Genomic DNA, 27940 nt, shown 5'->3' with positions numbered 1-27940 from the left:
CCTGCTCCACCATTCATTATGATCATGGCTGATCATCCAACTCAGTAACCTGTTCCCGCTTTCACCCCATATCCTTTGATCACTTTCGCCCCAAGAACTAGATCTAACTCCTTTTTGAAAACATACAATGTTTTGGCCTCAACAGCTTTCTGTGGTAGCGAATTCCACAGGCTCACCACTCTCTGGGTGAAGAAATTTCTCCTCATCTCAGTCCTGAAAGGTTTACCCCGTATCCTTAAACCATGACCCTTGGTTCTGGACTCCCACACCATCGAGAACATCCTTCCTGCATCTACCCTGTCAAGTCCTGTTAGAATTTTATAGGTTTCTATGCGATTCCCCCTCACTCTTCTGAACTCCAGTGAATATAATCCTAACTGACTCAATCTCTCCTCATACGTCAGTCCCACTATCCCAGGAATCAGTCTGGTAAACCTTCGCTGTACTCCCTCTATAGCAAGAACATGCTATGGGCGGCACAGTGGCACAGTGGTTAGCACTGCAGCCTCACAGCTCCAGGGACCCGGGTTCGCTTCTGGGTACTGCCTGTGCGGAGTTTGCAAGTTCTCCCTGTGTCTGCGTGGGTTTTCGCCGGGTGCTCCGGTTTCCTCCCACATCCAAAAGACTTGCAGGTGATAGGTAAATTGGCTGTTGTAAATTGCCCCTAGTGTAGGGAGGTGATAGAGAATATGGGATTACTGGAGGGTTAGTATAAGTGGGTGGTTGTTGGTCGGCACAGACTCGGTGGGCCGAAGGGCCTGTTTCAGTGCTGTATCTCTAAATAAAAAAATAAAAAAACATCCTTCCTCAGATAAGGAGACCGAAACTGCACACAATATTCCAGATGTGACCTCACCAAGGTCCTGTATAATTGCAGCAAGACATCCCTGCTCCTGTACTCGAATCCTCTTGCTATGAAGGCCAACATACCATTTGCCTTTTTTACTGCCTGTTGCACCTGCATGCTTACCTTCAGCGACTGGTGTAAGAGAACACCCAGGTCTCGCTGCATATTCCCCTCTCTCAGTTTATAGCCGTTCAGATAATAATCTGCCTTCCTGTTTTTGCTACCAAAGTGGCGTACTGTTATTGTCACTGGACTAGTAACCCAGAGACCCAGGTATTGCTCTGGTGGACATGGGTTCAAATCCCACCACAGCAGAAGGTGGAATTTGAATTCAATTAATAAATCTGGAATTTAAAGCTAGTCTAATGATGGCCATGAAACCATTGTCGATTGTTGTAAAAACCCATCTGGTTCACTAATGTCCTTTAGGGAAGGAAATCTGCTGTCCTTACCTGGTCTGGCCTACATGTGACTCCAGATCCACAGCAATGTGGTTGACTCTTACATGCCCTCTGAAATGGCCTAGCAAGTCACTCAGTTCAAGGGAAATTAGGGATGGGCAATAAATGCTGGCCTGGCCTACGATGCCCACATCCCATGAAAGAATAAAAAAAAAATCTGCATGTATTAGCCAACTCACTCAACTTGTCCAAATCACCCTGAAACCTCTCTGCATCCTCCTCACAACTCACTCTCCCACCCAGTTTTGTGTCATCTGCAAATTTGGAGATATTACATTTAGTTCCCTCATCTAAATCATTAATGTATATTGTGAATAGCTGGGGTCCTAGCAGCGATCCCTGCGGTACTCCACTAGTCACTGCCTGCCATTCAGAAAAAGACCCATTTATTCCTACTCTTTGTTTCCTGTCTGCCAACTAATTTTCTATCCATTGCAATACACTACCCCCAATCCCATACGCTTTAATTTTCCACGCTAATCTCTTATGTGGGACTTTGTCGAAAACCTTCTGAAAGTCCAAATAAACCACATCCACTGGCTCCCCCTCATCAACTCTACTAGTTACATCCTCGAAGAATTCGAATAGATTTGTCAAGCATGATTTCCCTTTCGTAAATCCGTGCTGACTCTGCTCGATTCTACCACTGTTCTCTAAGTGCTCTGCTATAAAATCTTTGATAATGGACTCTAGAATTTTCCTCACTACCGATGTCAGGCTGACTGGTCTATAATTCCCTGCTTTCTCTCTACCTCCCTTTTTAAATAGTGGGGTTACATTAGATACCCTCCAATCTGTAGGAACTGTTCCAGAGTCTATAGAATCTTGGAAGATGACCACCAATGCATCCACTATTTCTAGGGCCACTTCCTTAAGTACTCAGGGATGCAGACCATCATGCCCTGGGGATTTATCGGCCTTCAATCCCATCAATTTCCCTAATACCACTTCTCTACTAATACTGATTTCTTTCAATTCCTCTCTCTCACTAAATCCTGTGTTTCCCAACATTTCTGGTATGATATTTGTGTCCTCCTTTACGAAGACAGAACCAAAGTATGCATTTAGTTGGTCAGCCATTTCTTTATTCCCCATAATAAATTCCCCTGTTTCTGACTGTAAGGGACCTACATTTGTCTTCACCAATATTTTTCTCTTCACATACCTACAGAAACTTTTACAGTCAATTTTTATGTTGCACACAAGCTTGCTCTCGTACTCTATTTTCCCCTTCTTAATCAATTGTTTGGTCCTCCTTTGATGAATTCTAAACTGCTCCCAATCTTCAGGTCTGTTGTTTTTTCTGGCAAATTTGTATGCCTCTTCCTTGGATCTATTGCTATCTCTAATTTCCCTTGTAAGCCATGGTTTGGCTACCTTTCCCGTTTTACTTTTGCGCCAGACAGGGATAAACAATTGTTGCAGTTCATCCATGTGCTCTTTAAACATTTGCCATTGCCTATCCACTGTCATCCCTTTCAGTAACGTTTCCCAATCCATCATGGCCAACTCACACCTCATACCTTTGTAGTTTCCTTTACAAAGATTCAGGACCCTTGTCTCAGAATCAACTACGTCACTCTCCACCTTGATGAAGAATTCTAACATATTTTGGTCGCTCGTCCCCAAGGGGTCTCGCACCACTAGATTGTCAATTATTCCTCTCTCATAACTCAATACCCAGTCTAGGATGGCCTGTTCTCTAGTTGGTTCCTCAACGCATTGGTCCAGAAAACCATCCCGTATACACGCCAAGAATTCCTCCTCTGCGATATTGCGACTAATTTGATTTGCCCAATCTATATGCAGATTAAAATCACCCATAATTACAGATGTTCCTTTATCGCATGCATCTCTAATTTCCTGTTTAATGCCATTCCCAACATTACCACTACAGTTTGGGGGTCTATATATAACCCCCACTAATGTTTTTTGCCCCTTAGAGTTTCTCAGCTCTACCAATACAGATTCCACATCGCCAGAGCTGATATCTTTCCTCACTATTGCGTTAATTTCCTCTTTAACCAGCAATGCAACTCCACCACCTTTTGCTTTTTGTCTGTCCTTCCTAAATACTGAATATCCCTGGATGTTCATTTCCCATCCCTGGTCACCTTGCAGCCATGTCTCCGTAATCCCGACTATATCATACCCATTTACATCTATTTACGCAATTAATTCATCCACTTTATTGTGAATGCTCCGCACGATAAGGCACAAAGCCTTAAGGCGTGTCTTTTTAACGTTACTTGTCCTCTTCCCACTATTTTACACTGTGGCCCTGTTTGATTCTGGCCCTTGCTTTCTCTGCCTATCACTTTTCTTATTCCCCATACTGTCTTTTGTCCTTGTCTTTGATCCCCCCTCCTCTGACTCCTTGCAAAGGTTCCCATCCCCCTGCCATTTTAGTTTAAACCCTCCCAACCGCTTTTGCAAATACTCCCCCTAGGACATCAGTCCCAGTCCTGCCCAGGTGTAACCCGTCGAGTTTGTACTGGTCCCACCTCCCCCAGAACCGGTCCCAATGCCCCAGGAATCTAAAACCCTCCCCGTCACACCGTCTCTTCAGCCACATATTCATCCGATATATCCTACTATTTCTACTCTGACTAGCACATGGCACTGGTAGTAATCCTGAGATCACTACCTTTGAGGTCCTACTTTTCAACTTACTTCCTAACTCCCTATATTCTACTTTTAGGACCTCCTCCTTTCTTTTTTACCTATGTTGTTTGTACCAATGTGTACCATGACCACTGGCTGTTCACCCTCCCCCTTCAGAATATCCTGTAACCGCTCTGAGACATCCTTGACCCTACCACCGGGGAGGCAACATACCATCCTGGAGTCTCTTTTGCGGCTACAGAAATGCCTATCTATTCCCCTTACAATTGAATCCCCTATAACTATTGCATTACCACACTTTTTACTCCTCCCCTGTGCAGCAGAGCCAACCATGGTGCAACAAATTGGGCTGTTGCTGCTTTCCCCTGAGAGGCCATTCCCCCCAACAGTATCCAAAGCAGTATACCTGTTTTGCAGGGGAATAGCCACAGGAGATTCCTGAACTGCCTGCCTCGTCCTCCTGCTCTGCCTCATGGTCACCCATTCCTCTCCTGCCTGTGGGGTCTGAGCCTGCGGTGTGACCACCTCTCTATACGTGCTATGCACGATACTCTCCGCCTCGTGGATGCTCCGCAGTGTCCCTGGCTGCTGCTGCAGCTCCGAAACCCAGGCTTCCAGGAGCTGCAGCTGGAGACACTTCCTGAACACATGCTGGTCCCGGGCACTGGAAATGTTCCCAGATTCCGGCTTGGAGCATGAGGAGCACAGCATGGCTTTGAGCTCCCCTGCCACGACTTAACCCTTTCAATTAAATTAAACCTTCTGGAGGATCTTAATGTCCATTCATATCAGTTACTCTCGGGCCCTTCTTCCCTGGTCCTCATTACTACAGAACTCCCTAAAAAAAACACTACTTACTGTATTTGAAATAAACGTTAAACTTTTCTTACCTGAGATACTTACCCAGCTATTTACAGCTATTCCCTAACAGCAGTGACTCACCAACCAATCACCTTGCAGCTCTCCTGTGACGTCACTGTTGGCTTTTTTTTTCAAACTCCGGCGCGCTGGAAGAGGTTCAACTGCTCTCAAACAGGTCCGACTGCTCTCCACTCACCTCCCAGAAGGTAAGAGATGGGGCCTAAGAGGTCAGAATCGGAGGAATGCAGAGAGGAATGCGGAGTCTTGTGTGGCTGGAGCTGATTACAGAGATAGGGAGGGGCGAGGCCATGGAGGCTTTGTAAGCAAGAGTGAGCATTTTGAAATCAAGGTGTTAATGGATAATGAACCAATGTAGATCAGTGAGCACAAGGGTGATATGTGAATGGGACTTGGTGTGAGCTAGAATTTAGGCAGCAGAATTTTGGATGACCTCAAATTGATGGAGCGTGGGCGATGAGAGGTCAGCTAGGAGAGGTTTGGGATAATCAAACTGTACGTGGTCCATTAAATTGATGATGCTTTTTGTAAAAGCTGGTTTGAAAACATTCTGGTCTGTTCTGGTGAGGTGTCCTGCTATCTGTCCTTTCTGATGTTGATTGCCCTGTTGTGTATTTTTGCTTTTCATCTCATGTTCATTCATAAGGAAATGCAAAAAGGGTCCCTCTATCAGAATCTCATTACACAATCAAAGTAGCTTAGCATCATAAGGGACGCATTTTCCTTTCCTTCTGTCGTATGTCAACGCCAGTGAATGACCTTTCATCAAAAAGACTGATTCACCACCTGCCTGGACGGAGGCAGCTGCAACAACACGAAAAAGACTTGTAAGGAATGTTGAGGCAGCAACTAAATATCAGTTCGCTTTGGTGGGGAGAGGGCAAGGAATTAAATCTATGGTTGTTCAGGGGGAGGGGTGTTGGTGGGAGAGGGGCAAGATCAAGACTTGCAGGTTGATAGGTAAATTGGCCATTATAAATTGCCCCTAGTATAGGTAGGTGGTAGGGAAATATAGGGACAAGTGGGGATGTGGTAGGAATATGGAATTAGTGTAGAATTAGTATAAATGGGTGGTTGATGGTCGGCACAGACTCGGTGGGCCGAAGGGCCTGTTTCAGTGCTGTATCTCTAAACTAAACAAAACTAAATTAAACATCAATGAATTAAATTTTTCAGAATCATTTTCCTTTAAATATTTAAATTGCATTGTTGGACTCAAAGCCTTTTAAAAATAACTAACGCCATTGCCGGGGCTGGAACGCCTGCCCCCTCCACATCATCGGGGTGGGGAGAGGGGGGTGCGGTCCACCCCGGCCATTTAAATGAGCCGCTGCGATTAATATTGTGGTGACTCTGCCAAATGTGACCCAATGTTTACAACCGCCGCTGTAAATTCCAGCCCAATTTTCCTTTAACGGATCGGTGCTGTCTTTCATTTATTCACCTATATTTTTCCAATTGGTAATTAATTTTGTCCTCTTGGAATCCTCTGCTGCCTCCACCTTTATTACTACATTGATAACATCCTCTTCTCTGCTGAAGACAGATACAAAGTTCTCACTCAAACCTCAGCAAGGCCCTCTGTCCTTTTGGTCCCTATTCAGTCCCATCCTTCCTTTGACTGCCTTTATAATATTATACGCTGATAAAAGACTGTTGGATTCCCTTTTATGTTACCTGTTAATCCATTCACATACTCCCTCTTTACCCCCTCTTATTTCCTTTCTCACTTCTCCCCTGTACTTTCTGTATTCAGCTTGGTTTTCTACTGAATTATGAAACCAGCATTTGCCTTTTTCTGTTTCATTTTAATCTCTATATCTTTAACCATCTCGGGAACTCCAGCTTCGGATGCCCTTCCTTTCCCCTTCGTGGAAATGTGTCTACTTGGACCCAAACCATCTCCTTGTTGAAGGCTTCCCATCATTCAATTACCTGTCAAACTTTGATTCGAATCCACCTGGACCAGAACCTTTTTCAACTTACTGAAGTTAATCCTCCTCTAGTTGAGTATTTTCACATTTTGTTTCTTTTTTGTGATCTTTTAAAGTTCTTTCTCCAACAGCACCGCCCCCATTCCCTCACAACCCCCTCGTATTTGACTTTCGAAGCCCTTGACATCTTTTTTCCCAGACTTTTTGTCGAAGGTTTGGTGCCACAGTTGTCAAGGACTCGTCAGCCCCTTTGCCTCTTCTCTCTCAGAAATCTAATCAAAGCCCAAATGTACAAATAATAATGTGACTGAATATGTATATCAGAGGTACGCTGCTGTGGAAGGATGGGAGTGCTATAACTACTTCATGTACTTTGTAAAGTGCAACTGTGTGGATCTTGCTATGCCTCTTTAAGACCACAAGGTGTAATTAGAATCATATAGCATATGATTTAATACATCATATATTTACATCATAAACTCCATCATGGAAACACACAAACAAGGACAGAATGGACGTTGAATCAAACCTCCAAACCCTCGACCCATTATCCCACATTCTCTAACCATGCTTCATACACCTGGCCTTCACTCCCCTTGTGGAAGACCACAGGAGATCAATGAGTCACATTAAAGAGAAAGGTAGTCTGATTGATCCGAGGCTTTTCCTGAAAAAAATGACCCAGGAATGTACATCAATTCATGATAGTGGAAGCAGATTGAGTAGTAATTTTCAAAAGGGAATCGGAGATGTACTTGAAGGAAACATTTTCAGGGCTACTGGAAAGAGCAGGGGGAGTGGGATTAATGGGATAGCTCTTTCAAAGAGCCAGCACAGGCACAATGGGCTGAATGGCCTCCTTCTGTGCTGTATCATTCAATGATTCTGGTTACACCTTGCAGCCTTAAAGGGGCACAGCAAGGTTCACACTGAGGCACTTTACAATGTGTATTCAATGGAACTGCACCTTCTGTTTTGGGCGGCACAGTGGCGCAGTGGTTAGCACCGCAGCCTCACAGCTCCAGGGACCTGGGTTCGATTCCTGGTACTGCCTGTGTGGAGTTTGCAAGTTCTCCCTGTGTCTGCGTGGGTTTTCTCCGGGTGCTCCGGTTTCCTCCCACAAGCCAAAAGACTTGCAGGTTGATAGGTAAATTGGCCATTATAAATTGTCACTAGTATAGGTAGGTGGTAGGGAAATATAGGAACAGGTGGGGATGTTTGGTAGGAATATGGGATTAGTGTAGGATTAGTATAAATGGGTGGCTGATGTTCGGCACAGACTCGGTGGGCCGAAGGGCCTGTTTCAGTGCTGTATCTCTAATCTAATCTAATCATATAACAGGGCATTGGGATTAGTAGCACCCATCATTTGGGCACTATGGGAGCTGTTTGGGGACCAAGATGGTGTCTAATGTGTGCGCACACACTTTTGCATGAATCATGCTGGACACCATATTGGTGAAGGGCAAACAAAAGGCATCCTTCACCCATGTCTGAAGTAGGCATCAGTTTATTGGCATATGTAAATAAGGGGTCTAATCCCTGATTCTGGTCCCTACCACAACTTTGGTTTGTTCTGAGGCAGCCAACACCAGTACTGGCCTCCAGGAAAACCAAAAGTAAACATCATGGAATTAAAAATGGGTAAGTACTTACCATAATCACTGCTACTCCCAGTCCTGAGATCTCTGACCTCACTCCCCACTCTGACCTGCAGGCCCCTCCAATCTCTCTTCTGCCCCTGACTCTGACTTCCGACAGCACTCCAAGCCCCTGACAGTACTCCCGAGGCCTGCGATCTTCCTACCCGATTCCCCACTGAACCCCTAACACAGACTCTGAGGCCCAACCATTCCTGCTCCAGACCCCCACAATCCAACACACTCAACCTGGAAATTGGAGCACCGGTCTGTACAGCCTCCTCACAGCACCATCTACATTATGATGAGGTCCGAGGGCCAAAACTCAGGGCTCCTCGGACCTCCCTGTTTGAGTGCCAGCTGTAAATACTGTGATGATAGGGCGTCCAAAATGCCTTGTCGACACCCAAACCATTAAATCACCAATACTGCTTTGAGGTCGGCGAGGCAAGTTACTGCGACATATCTCAGTACCATTCAACTTTCAAAAATCAGGTACATTTGCTTTGTCATTTCCAACACTTATGACCTGAGTCACAAATACTTGGAAGATTTTCGTCTGCCTGTTCTCTCAGTTAGTGTTAATAATGTCAATAGCAACCTGGGTCTGATTTTAACTCTGTTTAAGTGAATGGGTTTTGAGTGAGTCAAAATTTCGTCCCGGGCCTTTAACGGAGGAAATCATCCCCAACGTGCTGCACAATGGTGCCGCCAGAAAAATAGATGTTGAGTCAATGTAAGAGATCTGATTGAAAGAGTGGTCACGGAGGCAGATTTTAAGGAGGAGAGAGTGGGAGAGAGACAGGGCTTTAGGGAGGGAATTCCAAAGCCCATCCCACATTTTGTCAGCTCAGATTTTTACCACTACTCACTTACTGCAGATGCAAACAAATTATGTGGAACTCAGTGGAACTCAGCGGAATTTATATATTAAGGATAAACAAAGGTTCAGCTCTTCAACACCAATTAAATTGCAGAAGGAACAGCCGACAATGGTGGGCTGAAGGGCAGAATGCATGTTGCCAAAGTTAGTGGGACAAATAACTTCTAAATTTAATTTTAATTAAAAAATGTCTGTGTCAAAGACTCTGCTGAATCAAACTGATGTGTTACTTGTCTAAAATTAATTGTCAGAGTTATTTGGTATCCCATGAAGCACTTTGGGCTAGTTTTCTGTAATTATAGATTGCTGCAAAGCCTTGTTAACATTAACATAATGAAGCAGTAACAAGCAAGATAATTGTGCAATATATGAGCTAGAAACAAATTCAAACTTTTCTGCTCAAACTTATTGTTTGTGGAACTATCAATAATCCTGGATGCAATAAATGCAACTCACATCCCACAGTTCCTCAGCTCAGACTGATCCCACTGCTCATTTCCAACAGACGAGGGCTAATTATGTGGAATTCCATGAAAATCAGCAGAATTTAAACATTAAGGAAAACAAAAATTCAGCTCTTTGATACCAATTAATTTGCAAAGGAACAGCTCCTGAGCAATCAGTTTCTTTGAACAAAGTACGTAGCATTCTACTCACACAGACACCAAGAAACTCCTGATAGCACGTTAAAATGCAAAGGAACGGTCTGATATATTATTATGTCAATGCTTCATGTAGCTGTATCAAACATCCACTCATTCCTAATTTAATAGAAATGTTAAACCTCTGAATAAATGGATTAGTGACTTCATTAAAAGGAATTAACTCAGAACTAGGACAGTGATAGGGCACATGACAATGGATGCACATGACGGACTCAGAGGTAATGACAGCAAAATGGCAGAAATATTACAAAAGCAAAATACTGCGGATGCTGGAAACCCGAAATAAAAACAGAAAATGCTGGAAATACTCAGCAGGTCAGGACATATGAACATATGAATTAGGAGCAGGAGTAGGCCACTCGGCCCCTCGAGCCTGCTCCACCATTCAACAAGAGCATGGCTGATCTGATTGTAACTTCAACTCCACATTCCCGCCTACCCCCAATAACCTTTCACCCCCTTGCTTATCAAAAGAATCTATCTACCTCTGCCTTAAAAATATTCAAAGACTCTGCTTCTACTGCCTTTTGAGGAAGAGAATTCCAAAGACTCACGACCCTCTGAGAGAAAAAATTTCTCCTCATCTCTGTCTTAAATGGGTGACCCCTTATTATTAAATAGTGACCCCTAGTTCGAGATTCTCCCACAAGGGGAAACATCCTTTCCACATCCACCCTGTCAAAACTCCTCAGAATCTTATATGTTTCAATCAAGTCGCCTCTTACTCTTCTAAATTCCAGAAGATACAAACCTAGCCTGCTCAACCTTTCCTCGTAAGACAACCCGTCCATTCCAGGTATCAGTCTAGTCAACCTTCTCTGAACTGTTTCCAACACATTTACATCCTTCCTTAAATAAGGAGACCAATACTGTACACAATACTCCAGATGTGGTCTCAACTATTACCTGTATAGCTGAAGCATAACCTCCCTACTTTTATATTCAATTCCCCTGGCAATAAATGATAACATTCGATTAGCTTTCCTAATTACTTGTTCTACTTGCATACTAACCTTTTGTGATTCATGCACTAGGACACCCAGATCCCACTGCATCTCAGAGCTCTGCAATCTCCCACCATTTAGATAATATGTTTCTTTTTTATTCTTCCTGCAAAAATGGACAATTTCACATTTTCCCACATTATACTCCATTTGCTAGATCTTTGCCCAGTCACTTAACCTATCTAGATCCCTTTGTAGCCTCCTTATGTGCTCTTCACAACTTATTTTCCTACCTATCTTAGTGTCATCAGCAAAGTTAGCAACCATACCTTCGGTCCTTTCATCCAAGTCATTTATATAAATTGTAAAAGGTTGAGGCTTTGAACAGACCCCTTTGGCACACCACTCGTTACACCTTGCAACCAGAAAATGACCCATTTACGCCTACTTTCTGTTTCTTGTTAGCTAGCCAATCTTTCATCCATGTCACTATTTTACCCCCTACACCATGAGCTTTTATTTTCCACAATAAATTTTGATGTGGCACCTTATCAAATGCCTTCTGGAAATCTAAGTACAGTACATCCACTGGTTCCCCTTTATCCACAGCACATATTACTTCTTCAAAGAACTCCAATAAATTGGTAAAAACATGATTTAGCTTTCACAAAACCATGTTCACTGTGCCTGATTGCCTTTAGTTTTTCGAAGTGCCCTGCTATAACACTATTAATAATAGCTTCTAACATTTTCCCTAAGGCAGATGTTAAGCTAACTGGCCTGTAGTTTCCTGCTTTCTGTCTCCTTCCCTTTTTGAACAAAGGAGTTACATTCGCTATTTTCCAATCTCAAGGAACCTTCCCCGAATCTAGGGAATTTTGGAAAATTAAAACGAATGCATCAATTATCTCACTAGCCACTTCTTCTAACACCCTAGGATGAAGTCCATCAGGACCCGGGGACTTGTCAGCCCGCAGCTCCAACAATTTGTTCAGTACCACTTCCCTGGTGATTGTAATTTTCTTGAGTTCCTCCCTCCCTTTCATTTCCTGACTTACAGCTAATACTGGGATGTTACTTGTATCCTCAATAGTGAAGACTGTTGCAAAATACCTGCTCAATTCATCTGCCATCTCCTTATTTTCCCTTATTAATTCCCCAGACTCACTTTTCTTTTTAAAATATTTATAAAGACTCTTACTATCGTTTTTATATTTCTAGCTAGCTTTCTCTCATACTCTAATTTTTCCCTCCTTATTAATCTTTTTGTCATTCTTTGCTGTTTTTTATATTCTGCCCAATCTTCTGACCTGCCTTCCATCTTTGCACAATTATAGGCTTTTTCTTTAAGTTTGAAACTATCTTTAACTTTTTTAGTTAACCATGGATGGTGGGTCCTCCCCTTGGAACTTTTCTTTCTCGTTGGAATGTATCTATTCTGTGTTTTCTGAAATATCCCCTTAAATGTCTGCCACTGCATCTCTATTAACCTAATTTGCCAGTTCACTTTAGCAGCTCTGCTTTAATGCCCTCATAATTACCCTTATTTAAGTTTAAAATACTAGTCTTGGACCCACTCTTCTCTCCCTCAAACTGAATGTAAAATTCAATGATATTATGATCGCTGCTGCCTAGGGGTGCCTTAACTATGAGGTCATTAATTAAACCTATCTCATTGCACAATACCAGGTCTAGTATAGCCTGCTCTCTGGTTGGCTTCAGAATGTGCTATTCTAAGAAACTATCCTGAAAATATTCTATGAACTCCTCATCTAGGCTACCTTTGTCCATCTGATTTTTCCAGTCTGTATGTAGATTAAAATCCCCCATGATTATCACAGTACCTTTCTGACAAGTTCCCATTATTTCTTCCTTTATATCTGTCCTACCATGTGGTTACTGTTACTGAGCCTGAACACCACTCCCACAAGTGATTTCTTGCCTTTATGATTTCTCATCTCAACCCAAACCGCTTCTACATCCTGGTTTCCTGAACTTAGATCATCCCTCTCTATTATGCTAATAACATCATTAATTAACAGAGCCATCCCTCCACCTTTTCCCAGATTCCTGTCCTTCCTAAATGTCATGTACCCTCCAATATTCAGGACCCAATCTATGTCATCCTGCAGCCATGTCTCTGTAATGGCTATCAGATCGTACTTATTTATTTCTATTTGCGCTCTCAGTTCATCTGTTTTGTTTCTAATGCTACGTGCATTCAGATACAGCGCCTTTAGTTTTGTCCTTTATTATTTTTGTAACCTCTAGCATTTTCTGCTGATTTACTCTTAGATTTGTACTCTCTGTCCCCTCCTGTCGTTGTCTGTTTATCATTTGCAATATTAATACTTTTCTCTCTTGCCTTGTCTCTACTCTTTGATTTACCACATCTTCTCAAATTTAATCCCATGCCCCCACTATTTAGTTTAAAACTCTCTCCACTTCCCTCGCTAGAACACCGGCCCCAGCACGGTTCAGGTGTAGACTTTCCCAGTGGTACAGCCCACACTTTCCCCAATACTGGTGCCAGTGCCCACGAACCGGATCCCACTTCGACCACACAGTCTTTCATCCACGCAGTCATTTCTCTAATCTTATTTCCCCAAGACAATTTGCACCTAGCTCAGGTAATTTATTTTATTTAGAGATACAGCACTGAAACAGGCCCTTCGGCCCACCGAGTCTGTGCCGACCATCAACCACCCATTTATACTAATCCTATAATCCTACCACATCCCCACCTGTCCCTATAATTCCCTACCACCTACCTACACTCGGGGCAATTTATAATGGCCAATTTACCTATTAACCTGCAAGTCTTTGGCATGTGGGAGGAAACCAGAGCACCCGGCGAAAACCCACGCAGACACAGGGAGAACTTGCAAACTCCACACAGGCAGTACCCAGAACTGAACCCGGGTCGCTGGAGCTGTGAGGCTGCGGTGCTAACCACTGCGCCGCTGTGCCGCCTTTGAGGTTCTGCTTTTTAATTTAGACCCTAACTGCTCATACCCCCTCAGCAGAACCTGTTTCCTAGTTCTACCTATGTCGTTGGTACCTACATGGACCACGATCACTGGATCCTCCATTCTGACTGCAAGTTCCTCTCCAGCTCAGAGCAGATGTCCTGAACCCTGGCACCAGGCAGGCAACACAGCCGTCTGGACTCTCGCTCTTGGCTGCAGAGAACTGTGTCTATCCCTATGACTATACTATAGAGGCCTGCTACCCGACCCGAACCCAACGGGACCTGACGACATGTGTTGGGCTCGGTTCGGTTCGGGCCGAGTCCAGGTCTGACTGGGTCGGGTCGGGCCGGCCACACACGGTAAGGGCTCCGCTGCTAAGAATAGAAATTTTAAAACTTACCTGAGCTGGGAGTCCGGGACGAAACTGAGTTTGCGCGGTGAGCGAGTGACGTCACTATGACCTCATCACACATGCGCTGCAGCTTCTTGCAGGCTCGGCGTCAGGAAGGTAAGTAAATGGATGGTTGGGTCAGGCTCGGGTCGGGTCGAGTCAGGGCGGGTTCGTTTCGGGTCAGGCCCGGGGCTAAATCGGAGGGACTCGGGCCGGGTCGGGCTCGGGTCGGCTGTGGATCGGGTTCCTTTTTCCCGACCTCAGCAGGCCTCTACTATACTATTCCCTACTACCACTACATTCGTTTTTACTCCCCTCCCCCGATTGAATGACTTCCTGTACCATGCTGCTATGCTCAGTTCACTCATCCACCTTGCAGCCCCTGCTTTCATCCATACAGGTTGAGAGAACCTTGAACCTGTTAGACAATTGCAAAGGCTGAGGCTCGGGCAGCACTTGTGTTGAGTTCAACAATTTCAGACCATAATCTCTGCCCCCATTTTGTTTCCACGTTTCGTCTTAATCTTGTTGTCTCATGTTTTGCTTTCGGATAACGGCTGTTCATTATTCGCTCATTCACAAATTCACTATCAACATCCTGGGGGTTACCATTGACCAGAAACTGAACTGGAGTAACCATATAAATACCATGGCTACAAGAGCAGGTCAGAGGCTAAGAATCCTGCGGCGAGTAACTCACCTCCTGACTCCCCAAAGCCTGTCCACCATCTACAAGGCACAAGTCAGGAGTGTGATGGAATACTCTCCACTTGCCTGGATGGGTGCAGCTCCAACAACACTCAAGAAGCTCGACACCGTCCACAGCAAAGCAGCCCACTTCATTGGCACCCCATCTACAAACATTCACTCCCTCCACCACTGACACACAGTGGCAGCAGTGTGTACCATCTACAAGATGCACTGCAGCAACTTACCAAGACTCCTTAGACAGCACCTTCCAAACCCGCGACCTCTACCAACTAAAAGGACAAGAGCAGCAAATACATGGGAACATCACCACCTGCAAGTTCCCCTCCAAGTCACACACCATCCTGACTTGGAACTATATCGCAGTACCTTCACTGTCGCTGGATCAAAATCCTGGAACTCCCTTCCTAGCAGCACTGTGGGTGTAACTACACCATATGGCCTGCAGTGGTTCATGAAGGCGGCTCACCACCAACTTCTCAACGGCAATTAGGGATGGGCAATAAATGCTGGACTTGCCAGCGATGCCCACAGCCCGTGAAAAGATTAAAACACAACCTCCTCCAGACACATCTTTTGTTTCTTTACTTGTCCCATTACCACTCCCTTTGGCTCTGCCCCACCAACTCCTTTGTCATTTAATGTCTCCCATCTTCCACCCCATCACAGACCTTCCATTTTTTTTCCACCCTCCCCTATTTGACTGACTTAAAGCCCATTATATTTCTAACTGTTCCCAGTTCTGATGAAAGGTCATCAACATGTGATGGAAATCACACCTGCCAAATGGAAACATATCAATTTTGTCATATGCGACACTACTTGAAACGTTTTTACTGAACATTGCAAAGAACTGGTTTAAAAAAAACCCAGAACTGAGCAGATGAATACATAGTTGCACAGTTGCTTTCTGAGAGACATGAATGGAGAGACAATGGGAGTTCTCCTTGATTCAAATAACAAGATTGGTCTGAACAATAGTGATGATAAAAAGACACCGACAGCTTTTGACTTTGTAAGAGACAAAACTCCACCCACCCCCCCACCCCCCCCGCCCCCACCCCACTGAGTATGTCTGGGAGGCTCTGAAATCCAACAACCCTCCCAGAAGCTGCTGTTTCAAACAAAGAGATGGTCACATGACCTATCTGCTGGTAAGACTGGTTTTTTAAAAATTGTGCCTCAAAGAAAGGAACAGACTGCAATTTTGAAACACCAAGGAGAAGATCTCTCTCTCCAGCAAAGTCCCAGGAAAACTACGGTGGCAGCTTCTACGCTTCAAGACTACAGACAAAGCCGCTCTTTGGCCTTCTGGTATCAGAGAAGCAAGTCTGGAATGTGCACTGAGGCCCAGTGAGGCCTCTAAGACCTTAACTTCAATTGAGGACATTGTATCAAAGACATAAGCACCCAGGAACTGAATTCCATTTATTACAAACTCGACTTCAAATCCATCCCCCCCAGCAATTCTTTCTTCCCTTCTGTATCTATTTGTGTGAGTGCGCCACGCGTTTGCATGCGAGGGTGGTTGCGTTGCGTTTTTTAGTAATTTTAAACAAGTTAGAGTGATAAGGCTGATAAACTTACATCTGTCTTGTTTAAACCTAAGAAAACCTGTCTGATTGGTTCATTTTGCAATTACAATTGGAGTGCAGTGAGCCAAGTTTCACTGAGGTGGTAAGCTAAAATCACTGTGTTTTAAAAGATAAACCCTGTTATAGCCAAACCAGGAAAGGGGCAAGAGGGGGGCCTGAGACCCCTTCCTCACCCAGTCGTAACAAACCTGAAACATGAACTCTATTTCTCTCTCCACAGGTGCTGCCTGGCAGGCAGAAATATGAATTAGTTACTTTGCCTCAGTATTTACCAGCAAGACTAACATGGTCGACATGACACAAGATGCAAAGACATTTCGGATAGAAAGAGGGGAGATACTTGATAAACTAATCAAACTTAGAGAGGGTAAAACCTCTGGTCCAGATAGATTACACGCACGCAATTTACAAGAAGTTAGGGAACAGATAGCAGAGGCACGGTATATAAAAATACATTAGAAAAGGAGCTAGTGTCAAGACTGGTGAACAATTAATGTGATTCTATATAAAAAGGTATTTCGAATAACTCCAGGGAATGATAGACCAATTAGTTTAATGTCAGTGGTAGGAAAGATAATGGAATCTTTAATCAAAGGAGAAATAGAAAAACATCTGGAAACTGAAACTATAATAAAGAGTAGTCAGCACGGATTCCAAAAGGGAAGGTCATGCTTGACCAACCTTACTTAATTTGTTGAAGAAGTGACAGAAAGAGTATACAAGGGTGATGTAGGAGATGTAATATATTTAGATTTTCAAAAGGCCTTCGATAAGGTACCGCATAGCAGACTCACAACTGAGTCAGGGAATAAGTAGCAGAAAGGATAGCAAGCTGGCTGCAAAACAGAAAGCAGAGAGTGGGAGCTAAGGGGAGTGATTCAGACTGGCAGAAGGTGAAAAGTGGTGTTCCACAAGGATCGGTGCTGGGACCATTGTTGCATTAATGATTTGGACTCAGGAAACAGAAGTAAAATTTCAAAATTTGTGGATGACACTAAATTGGGGGTTATTGTTAATACTGAGGTGGTTTGCAAGAGAATACTGGAAAACATCAATAAGCTTCAAGAATAGGCATGCAACTGGCAAATTAATTTCAATAAACATAAATGTGAGGTAGTGCATTTTGTTAGGAAGACTATGGAGGCCACATACTCCTTGGATAATTAAGAGTCTTTCTGGCAAAGAGGAGCAAAGGACTCTGGCAGTACAGATACACAAATCACTGAAACTTGCGACACATATTATTAATAAGGCCTTAAGAAAAGCAAACAAAGCACTGGGGATACAATTGAAAAGCAGAGAAGTTATGTTACAACAGTTGGAGAACTTTGCGCAGTTCTGGTCTCCATACTTTAAAAATGATATAGAGGCAGTGGAGAAAGTGCAAAAGTGACTCACAGGAATGATATCAGAAATCAGGTTAAAGCTATCAGAAAAGACGAACAGACAGGGGTTGTTTTCTCTAGAGAAGAGAAGGCTGAGGGGTGACCTGATAGAGGTCTTCAAAATTACAATCGGGTTTGATAGGGTAGATGTAGAGAAGATGTTTCCACTTGTAGGGCAAACTAGAGGTCATAAATATAAGATAGTCATTAATAAATCCAATGGGGAATGGTTTTGTGAAGGGGAGGTCGTGTCTCACTAACTTGATTGAGTTTTTTGAGGAAGTGACGAAGATGATTGATGAGGGAAGGGCGGTGGATGTTGTCTATATGGACTTCAGTAAAGCCTTTGACAAGGTCCCTCATGGCAGACTGGTACAAAAGGTGAAGTTACACGGGATCAGAGGTGAGCTGGCAAGATGGATACAGAACTGGCTCGGTCATAGAAGACAGAGGGTAGCAGTGGAAGGGTGCTTTTCTGAATGGAGGGCTGTGACTAGTGGTGTTCTGCAGGGATCAGTGCTGGGACCTTTGCTGTTTGTAGTATATATAAATGATTTGGAGGAAAATGTAGCTGGTCTGATTAGTAAGTTTGCAGATGACACAATAGTTGGTGGAGTTGCGGATAGTGATGAGGATTGTCAGAGGATACAGCAGGCTATAGATCGGTTGGAGACTTGGGCGGAGAAATGGCAGATGGAGTTTAATCTGGACAAATGTGAGGTAATGCATTTTGGAAGATCTAATGCAGGTGGGAAGTATACAGTAAATGGCAGAACCCTTAGGAGTATTGACAGGCAGAGAGATCTGGGCGTACAGGTCCACAGGTCACTGAAAGTGGCAACGCAGGTGGATAAGGTAGTCAAGAAGGCATACGGCATGCTTGCCTTCATCGGTCGGGGCATAGAGTATAAAAATTGGCAAGTCATGCTGCAGCTGTACAGAACTTTAGTTAGGCCACACTTAGAATATTGCGTGCAATTCTGGTCGCCACACTACCAAAAGGACGTGGAGGCTTTGGAGAGGGTACAGAAGAGGTTTACCAGGATGTTGCCTGGTCTGGAGGGCATTAGCTATGAGGAGAGGTTGGATAAACCCGGATTGTTTAACTGTTCAATGAGGCTCGCAGCTCCCCAGGGTGTGCTTGGAAGGCTAAGAAGAACCCTGAGTTGGCCTGGAGACACATCTCAGAGCTTGGTGTGTAGGACATTAGCCATGTTGGAATGTTGGAATGAATGAGGAGGATCCTAGCAGTGAAAAGACAGTACATCATTGTTGGATGCCTCTATCTTCCACCGCATGCCATCAAGCAGTTTTGTTTTAATTGTGCTTACCCTAGCTGAAGTATTCCATTCCCAAATATTGCATCAGTTTATTCATAGGGCTAGGGGTGTAGGATTATTTGGATAGCTCCACCAAAGAGCTGGCGCATGTACGATGGGACGAATGGCCTCCTTCTGTGCTGCACCATACTATGATGCTAGTTGAAAGGTAAATGAACCAAAGCCCCAGATTACTGAACACAACTAGTCACTGTCTAATCATCTACTGAAGGAGCTTGTCCCAAAATACTCACCTGAGTAAAAAGCCAAGAAAGCTTCATCCGCTTGGCTTTGGCATAACTGCACTCAATCAGCCTGGGGCTGTTGTTCACATCTACCAGGCACTTGTTGTCATTGTCATCAATAGTGGGGCTCAGTACCCCCACGTGGATCTGCTGGTTGCTCATGTAGTAAATGTTCTGAAAGCGGAAGATGGAGAAACATCAGTTCCTGTGGACACACGAGATATGCATCTCTAAACACGTTTATTTAATTCATTCTCAGGATGTTGGCATCACGGACACGGCCAGCAGTTATTGTCCATGCCTAGTTGCTCCTCGAGAAGGTGGTGGACCTTCTTTAAACTGCTGATAGTGGGTTTGATACTATTGCCACTTCAGAGGGGAGGTAAGAGTCAAAACATCTAAGTGTAGGACTGGAGTTACATATAGGCCCAGACCAGGTCTGGAAGGCAGATTTCCGACTCTAAAGGGATATTAGTTGGAGTCAGTGGACATAGTCAAGGGGCTCATCTTAAAGAGGAGACTGCCCTAACAATTCCCACCTCAAACGATTCTAAAAACTAAAATAACAAACTATATAAAAACAATAAAATCAGCAGAAACCAAAGCGACAGTTCTTTGTGCTGTCCACTGGTGATGGAAAACATTCACTAAATCAGGAGATTCCATGAAGGGGACCCATTTTGTCATCTCTGTAAGAGAGACCATTGTTCAGACTGAGGAAGTATCTGATGAGATTTTCAAATATCTTTTTAAGGAGCAGTGTTAACACACGGCAATGGAGGGAAGGAACCTTGTGGTGGATTTTGGTCCCTCTGATCTCCCTCAGATTGTGAGAGGTGGTTTCCTGGTCGTCAACCTGTTGCTGCAACGAAGGCCTTTCTGGAGCTCGAGTGGGATTTTGCTGATGGACACTGACGTGCTTTCAGCTAACTGGGCCCTAAGCTCTGGAATTCCCTCCCTAGACCTCTCCATCTCTCTTTTCTCCTTTAAAACTCTCCCTCTAAACAAACTTTTGGTCACCAGTCCTAATATCGCCTTATGTGACTCAGTGTCACAGTTTGATTGATAATCACTCCTGTGAAACGCATGGATAAATTTTACTATATAAGTACTATATAATGGTGCTATATAAATACAAGTTGTTGTTGAACACAATCAGAAGCACAAATTGTCTGCTCCACTTTTAAACTAATTCACATTTGGCCGTGGGTACACGTGGTGTGGTTATTTGACTGGTTTAGTAATTCTGACCCCTGGACTAATAATACAGAGAATTTCAGTTCAAAATCCCACTAAGGCTACTTGAGAATTTGAATTTAAATGTTAAAAATCTGGGATCAGTAAAAGTGACCAGGAAACTATTGGATTGTCATAAAAACCCATCTGTTTCACTAATGTCCTTTAGGGAAGGAAATCTGCTGTCCTTACCTGGTCTGGCCAACATGTAAATCCAGACCCACAGCAATGTGATTGGCTCTTAACTGCCCTTTGAAGTTGAGCAAGACACTTAGTTGTACAAGGGATGGGCATTAAATGCCGACTCTGCCAGAGATGCCGGCATGGACTTGATCGGCCAAATGGCCTCCTTCTTTGCTATAAATGACTCTATGACTCAATCTCTAACATCCTGAGAATAAATATTAAGAAAACAATTTGGCTGATTAATGGTTTTGATGTTTGTGGATTTTGAAGGATTTGGAAAAATAGTTCAGAAGAAGGAATGAAACTCTCTTGTTAATGATTACATTGTAGTTCCATATAATTAAGTTACTTAATCCCTGCAGGGCACAGATTCCATTCCAAACTCCATGTTTTATACATTTTTCATTAATTACACTGAACAGGATTGTCTAGGGAAGGTTTTCTTAATGTCTGAAATTGTCAGAATGCGTCATATCATTTCACAGATATTAAACCCTCTGATCATTGTCGAATTTAGTTTGATAATGCTTGTGAAGTCCCTTAGGATGTTTTACTACGTGAAAGGCTAATACTATATAAACACAAGTTGTTGTTGTTTTTGTTGGTAGTGGTTCAAGACCAGAAAAGCTACATTCAAAATTCATATTTCCTTATGGGAAGGGAGGGTTAGGGGGAGGGGGGTCACGAGGAGCAGGGGTGTGTGCCTCAGTCCCACAAAGGAATCTTAGCCACCCACCCTCCCTCTCCTGCCTCCTCACAATCTCTCCCTCTCCACCCTCCTCTCGATCCGAATGCGAGGACTCTCGTCAGAAGTCGGCTGAACCAGTCGACTTACTTGACCACAAGTGGCGCATGAACGACACAATCCTGGGCCACTTTCTCCCAGCTACAGGTCGGGAGATTGGCCAGTGAGGCTGAAATGAGACCTGGGAGTTAAAATCCATCACCCCATACAAGGGAAAGCTTTGGGATTATTTATGGGAAAATTCTGGGAAATTCCTCTTTAAGTCCCAAAGGAAATCAAACGATCCATGTTGACTGGAGCTCAACTCCCTAAATCCAGCGACTCTCTCCCTAAATCCAGCGACTCTCTCCCTAAATCCAGCGACTCTCTCTATGAGAGTCACCAAAAGATACTGCAGGGCCGAGTCAGACTGATTCTCAGGCTATGGCAGAGCTGCTAAATAACTGTTTTGCATCAGTCTATACTGTAGATGATGCTTATGATCCAGTTGAGGGTCAGCTGATTAGGATTGAACCACATTATCAATATCAAAATCAACAGTAACATCTTCTTGGAGAGATCAGTAAAGCGCAAGACAGACAGTCTTCAGCTCCGGATAATATCCATCCAAAGGTGAGTAAAGAGATGGGAATCAACAATCAATAAAAACTCACACTCTGCTTCCCATGTTGCTATTTTACCAACAAACACACAAAAAGGTTAAAGTTCATGCATGCGTGCAATGCAGTTGTGAGTATTGAGATCACAATGACCAGGCACAGTATTTATCACTCAGTACAGACATCAGAAATGTCATTAGGCACTCTGAATTCTCAACTGGCCACATGTGTGTAGGGACTGACATATTGGGCAGCACTAATCTCACCTGTCAGAGATTCTATACTTAGATCTCAGACTGCACACAGTGTTCTGATATTAACTCAGTGCCATCAGCTTTTGAAGTCACAGTAACTTGCTGTAGACTTTCATTTCACACAACATTCATTAAAGAGCTGAAAATAGATTGGTGCAAATTAGCCTCAACAGCAGCAATCGAGCACACTCTGTATTTTTTCAAAAATAAAAGCATTAGTTAATAATACTGCAGAGCACTCTCCAATAAACAATTTGCATGATTGAGCTTTCTGGTCCTCTGTCAAGATTCACTGTGTGTTCATTTATTTGTGTGTGTATCTGTGTGTGTGTGTGTGTGTGTGTTATGTGTGTGTATCTGTGTATGTGTGTATGGGTATCTGTGTGTGTGTGTGTGCATCTATGAGTGTGACTGTGTGTGTGTGTGTGTGTGTGTGTGTTATGTGTGTGAATCTGTGTATGTGTGTATGGGTATCTGTGTGTGTGTGTGTGCATCTATGAGTGTGACTGTGTGTGTCTGTGTGTGTGTGTGTGTGTTATGTGTGTGAATCTGTGTATGTGTGTATGGGTATCTGTGTGTGTGTGAGTGTGTGTGCATCTATGAGTGTGTCTGTGTGTGTGTGTGTTATGTGTGTGAATCTGTATGTGTGTATGGGTATCTGTGTGTGTGTGTGCATCTATGAGTGTGACTGTGTGTGTGTGTGTTATGTGTGTGAATCTGTGTATGTGCACTTGTGTATCCGTATACATATATGTGTGTGTGTCTGTGTGTGTGTGAGTGTGTGTGGATATCTGTGAGCATGTGTTTGTATCTGTGTGTGTAAATCTGTGTGTGAGTATGTGTCTGTACGGGTATGTGTGAGTGTGTGTATATGAGTGTGAGACACAGACAACTGTATGTATATGTGATGTGCACTAGTCCTATTTGTGAGTACTTATGTTTGCACCTGTCATATTTCAGGATCTCTTGACCAGAGAAAAGAATCATTTTAAATGTTTTGACTTAACAACATAGTGTGTTACTGCGAGGGAAGAAGAGGGGTCGGAGATAGACAGTACATGGTTAAGTTGCTGATGGGCTGAGCCTTCACGCTGTTTTCTCACAAATGATAAATAATAAGCAATATGGTATCATTTAACAGGGAAGTATTTTTAAATCCAGCATAAACACAAATATTACTGCCCTACTTTCACTCTTTTTTTCAAGATAACGAAACCTTTTTCTTTGCTTCTAATTTATTTCTCACAGACTCTGAATGTATTTTTTCCACATTCCTTCATTGACTCATCTTCAAATAAAAGTTTCCACCACCACTGAATAAATGAAATCCTTTCTTTATGGATCACACTTGGTTCCTCTGGGCATTTGTACCTGGTTGTTGCACCTCCCCCGACTCCCAGTAATTGGACTCAGTATCAGAGTCGTATCTACAAGGTCTTCATTTGAAAAGCAGCCCTGCCTCATTAACTGCCTTTCTGCAAAACTTGGATCAGACAGCACAGAAGGAGACCATTCGGCCCATCGTGCCTGTGTCAGCTCTTTGAAAGAGCTATCCAACTAGTTCCACTCCCCTGCTCTTTCCCAATTGTCCTGTAGTTTTTTTCCATTTTAAGTATTTACCCAAATCCCTTTGATAGTTATTATTGAATCAGCTTCCACCGCCCTTTCAGGTCATGTACTGCTCTGTACAGTTTGATGGTTCCACTTGCAACAGTTTTTGAGTGAAGAATGGAGTGAAACAGGGTTGTGTCCTAGCCCCCATTCTGTTTGGCATCTTCTTCTCCATGCTGCTGACCTTAACCTTCCCGGCAGATATGGAAGGAGTCTACTTGTGCACTAGGTCAGACAGCAAGCTCTGCAATCTATCAAGGCTGAAAGCAAAGACAAAACACATTGCGTCCTGATCAGAGAACTCCTCTACGCTGATGATGTTACACTAGTCGCTCACACAGAATCTCAGCTGTGAAGACTCCTGGACTGTCTCTCCTATGCCTATAACTTGTTCTCCTTGACTATAGTCGTCAATAAAACCATGTTCATGGGACAAGATGTTGCGTCTCTGCCTATGATCACACTAAATAACATCCCACTGGAAGTGGTTAGCAAATTCTGCTACCTTGGGTCCATGGTGACAGACAATCTGTCCCTTGATGCAGGGCTCGATACACGCATGGGGAAAATAGCTACCCCTTTGGCCGACTCACAAAACTCTTAGGACCAAGCTGATGGTTTACAAGGCCTGTGTTCTCTGCACCTTGCTGTATGGCTGTGAAACATGGGCGACTTACAGCTACCAGGAAAAGAAGCTCAATAATTTCCATCTTTGCTGTCTGTGTTGCATCATGGGTATATCCTGGCAGGACAAAATCACAAATGCAGCAGTCCTCTCAAAGGCAGAACTCCCAAGTGTGTTGACACTAATCAAACAGAGGTGACTTCAGCGGATCGGACACGTATACAGGATGGAGGATGGTCGCATACCCAAGGACCTTCTGTCTGGTGAGGTAGCTGGGGACAGACGACCAGTGGGGAGCCCAAAGCTCTGCTTCAAGGATACTCGCAGGTGTGACATGAAGGCCTTAAACGTCGACTATCACACTTGGGAGTCACTAGCTGGTGAAAGAAGGAAATGGCGACACATCCTGTGGACTGGTGTGCACTACCACGATGACCAGTCGCTACAGCAGCTTGGCAACAGGCACCAACATTAAAGACAACAACTCACAGCATCACTTGGCAACTTCACGTTGCAACACTTGTGACAGAACCTGCCTCTCAAGGATTGGCCTTCACAGCCATCAGCAAAGGTGCACCAAGAGAAGACAACCCACCTAAATAGATTGTTTACTGCGTGTCCTTCATCTTTTGTAGATGGAAGGATGCCAACTATCCCTGCTCTTTCCCAAAAGTTCCTGTAATTATTTTCCTTTGCAAGTATTTACCAAATCCCTTTGATAGCTATTATTGAATTGGTTTCCACCGCCCTCTCATGCAACGCGTTCCAGGTCGATGCTACATTCCGCCCCTCATATCGGCTTTGCTTCATTTGGCAGATGTTTGATTCCAATTCAGACTCGGTGATTCCGATGACATCCCATTGGCCAGATGTGGTACAGGAGACAGAAGGTCAAAGGTTCAAGCCCCACTCCAGGGACTTTAGTCCATCATCCAATCTGACACTCTTGAGGCAGTACTGAGGGAGTGCAGCACTGTCGGAGGGTCAGTACTGAGTGAGTGCTGCACTGTTGGAGGGTCAGTACTGAGGGAGTGCAGCACTGTCGGAGGGCCAGTACTGAGGGAGTACTGCACTGTCGGAGGGTGAGTACTGAGGGAGTGCAGCACTGTCGGAGGGTCAGTACTGAGGGAGTACTGCACTGTCGGAGGGTTAGTACTGAGGGAGTGCTGCACTGTTGGAGGGTGAGTACTGAGGGAGTGCAGCACTGTCGGAGGGTCAGTACTGAGGGAGTACTGCACTGTCGGAGGGTTAGTACTGAGGGAGTGCTGCACTGTTGGAGGATTGGTACTGAGGGAGTGCTGCACTGTCAGAGGGTCAGTACTGAGGGAGTGCTGGACTGTCAGAGGGGCAGTACTGACGGAGTGCTGCACTGTCGGAGGGTCAGTACTGAGGGTCTGCTGCACTGTCAGAGGGTCAGTACTGAGGGAGTGCTGCACTGTCGGAGGGTCAGTACTGAGGGAGTACTGCACTGTCGGAGGGTCAGTACTGAGGGAGTGCTGCACTGTCGGAGGGTCAGTACTGAGGGTCTGCTGCACTGTCGGAGGGTCAGTACTGAGGGAGTAATGCACTGTCGGAGGGTCAGTACTGAGGGTCTGCTGCACTGTCGGAGGGTCAGTACTGAGGGAGTACTGCACTGTCGGAGGGCCAGTACTGAGGGAGTGCAGCACTGTCGGAGGGCCAGTACTGAGGGAGTACTGCACTGTCGGAGGGTGAGTACTGAGGGAGTGCAGCACTGTCGGAGGGTCAGTACTGAGGGAGTACTGCACTGTCGGAGGGTTAGTACTGAGGGAGTGCTGCACTGTTGGAGGATTGGTACTGAGGGAGTGCTGCACTGTCAGAGGGTCAGTACTGAGGGAGTACTGCACTGTCGGAGGGCCAGTACTGAGGGAGTGCAGCACTGTCGGAGGGCCAGTACTGAGGGAGTACTGCACTGTCGGAGGGTGAGTACTGAGGGAGTGCAGCACTGTCGGAGGGTCAGTACTGAGGGAGTGCTGCACTGTTGGAGGATTGGTACTGAGGGAGTGCTGCACTGTCAGAGGGTCAGTACTGACGGAGTGCTGCACTGTCGGAGGGTCAGTACTGAGGGTCTGCTGCACTGTCAGAGGGTCAGTACTGAGGGAGTGCTGCACTGTCGGAGGGTCAGTACTGAGGGAGTGCTGCACTGTCGGAGGGTCAGTACTGAGGGAGTACTGCACTGTCGGAGGGTCAGTACTGAGGGTCTGCTGCACTGTCGGAGGGTCAGTACTGAGGGAGTGCTGCACTGTCGGAGGGTCAGTACTGAGGGTCTGCTGCACTGTCGGAGGGTCAGTACTGAGGGAGTACTGCACTGTCGGAGGGTCAGTACTGAGGTAGTGCTGCACTGTCAGAGGGTCAGTACTGAGGGTCTGCTGCAATGTTGGAGATGTCAACCCGAAGCCCCGTCTGCCCTCTTAGGTGAAAGTAAAACATCCCAAGGCCACTATTTCAAAGAGCGGGGGAGTTCTCCCCCGAGTCCTGTGGTCAATATTTATCCCTCAACGAACGTCACTAAAACAGATTATCTGGTCATTATCACATCGCTGTTTGTGGGATCTTGCTGTGTGCAAATTGGCTGCATTGTTTCCTACAACACTGACTACACTTCAAACGTACTTCATTGGCTGTGAAGTGCTTTGGGAAGTTTGAAGGTGTGAAAGGTGCTATAGAAATGTAAGTTCTTTATTTCTTCTTTCCAGCATCTGCAGGAGAACCAAAGTGTGAAGCTTAGCCTTGGAACTGTGGATTTCCTTGTGAGTTCTACCAATCAGCTGGTGGAACTTCAGTGGAAGCTCGGCGGAGACCCAGTTTATGCAGTTTCTGCCAAGGTTAGGGTGGCCGAGCAGTAGAATGGCCCCGGAGGTAGTGAGTGACCGTAGGCAGGCTGCAGAACGCACAGATGGATGGAGAGACACATGGAGAAAGAGACAGAAAGACAGAGGCAGAGCGAGCAAGAGAGAGAGAGAGAGAGAGAGAGACAATAACCAGCCAACATACTGTCTGGAATAACTTGTTCACCTAACCTGCACCTCCATAGAACAACTGAGCAGTTTATATCTTCCCGAATCCTCTATTTAACTCTTTCTCAAGATGATGACTTATGTGGTGAACCATTTCATGGACCATGACCAGTTTGTAAGTGTGGCCCTGCACAGTGGACACTTAAATAAGGGTTT

The 27940-nt window shown here is 44.6% G+C and overlaps 1 protein-coding gene across 1 annotated transcript in view; it reads right to left on the bottom strand.

The window, feature by feature from the left end:
- galnt18b (UDP-N-acetyl-alpha-D-galactosamine:polypeptide N-acetylgalactosaminyltransferase 18b) overlaps positions 1 to 27940 on the bottom strand; it is a 472052-nt gene that overhangs the window by 52119 nt on the left and 391993 nt on the right. Inside the window, exon 10 of the mRNA XM_068046700.1 lies at positions 19503 to 19667. Coding sequence (XP_067902801.1) covers positions 19503 to 19667 — 165 coding nt within the window. The remainder of the gene's footprint in view (positions 1 to 19502; positions 19668 to 27940) is intronic.

The sequence above is a fragment of the Heterodontus francisci genome, chromosome 14 (genome assembly GCF_036365525.1).
Source record: "Heterodontus francisci isolate sHetFra1 chromosome 14, sHetFra1.hap1, whole genome shotgun sequence".
Classification (NCBI taxonomy): Eukaryota; Metazoa; Chordata; class Chondrichthyes; order Heterodontiformes; family Heterodontidae; genus Heterodontus; species Heterodontus francisci.
This window is presented reverse-complemented; position numbering and strand designations above follow the sequence as displayed.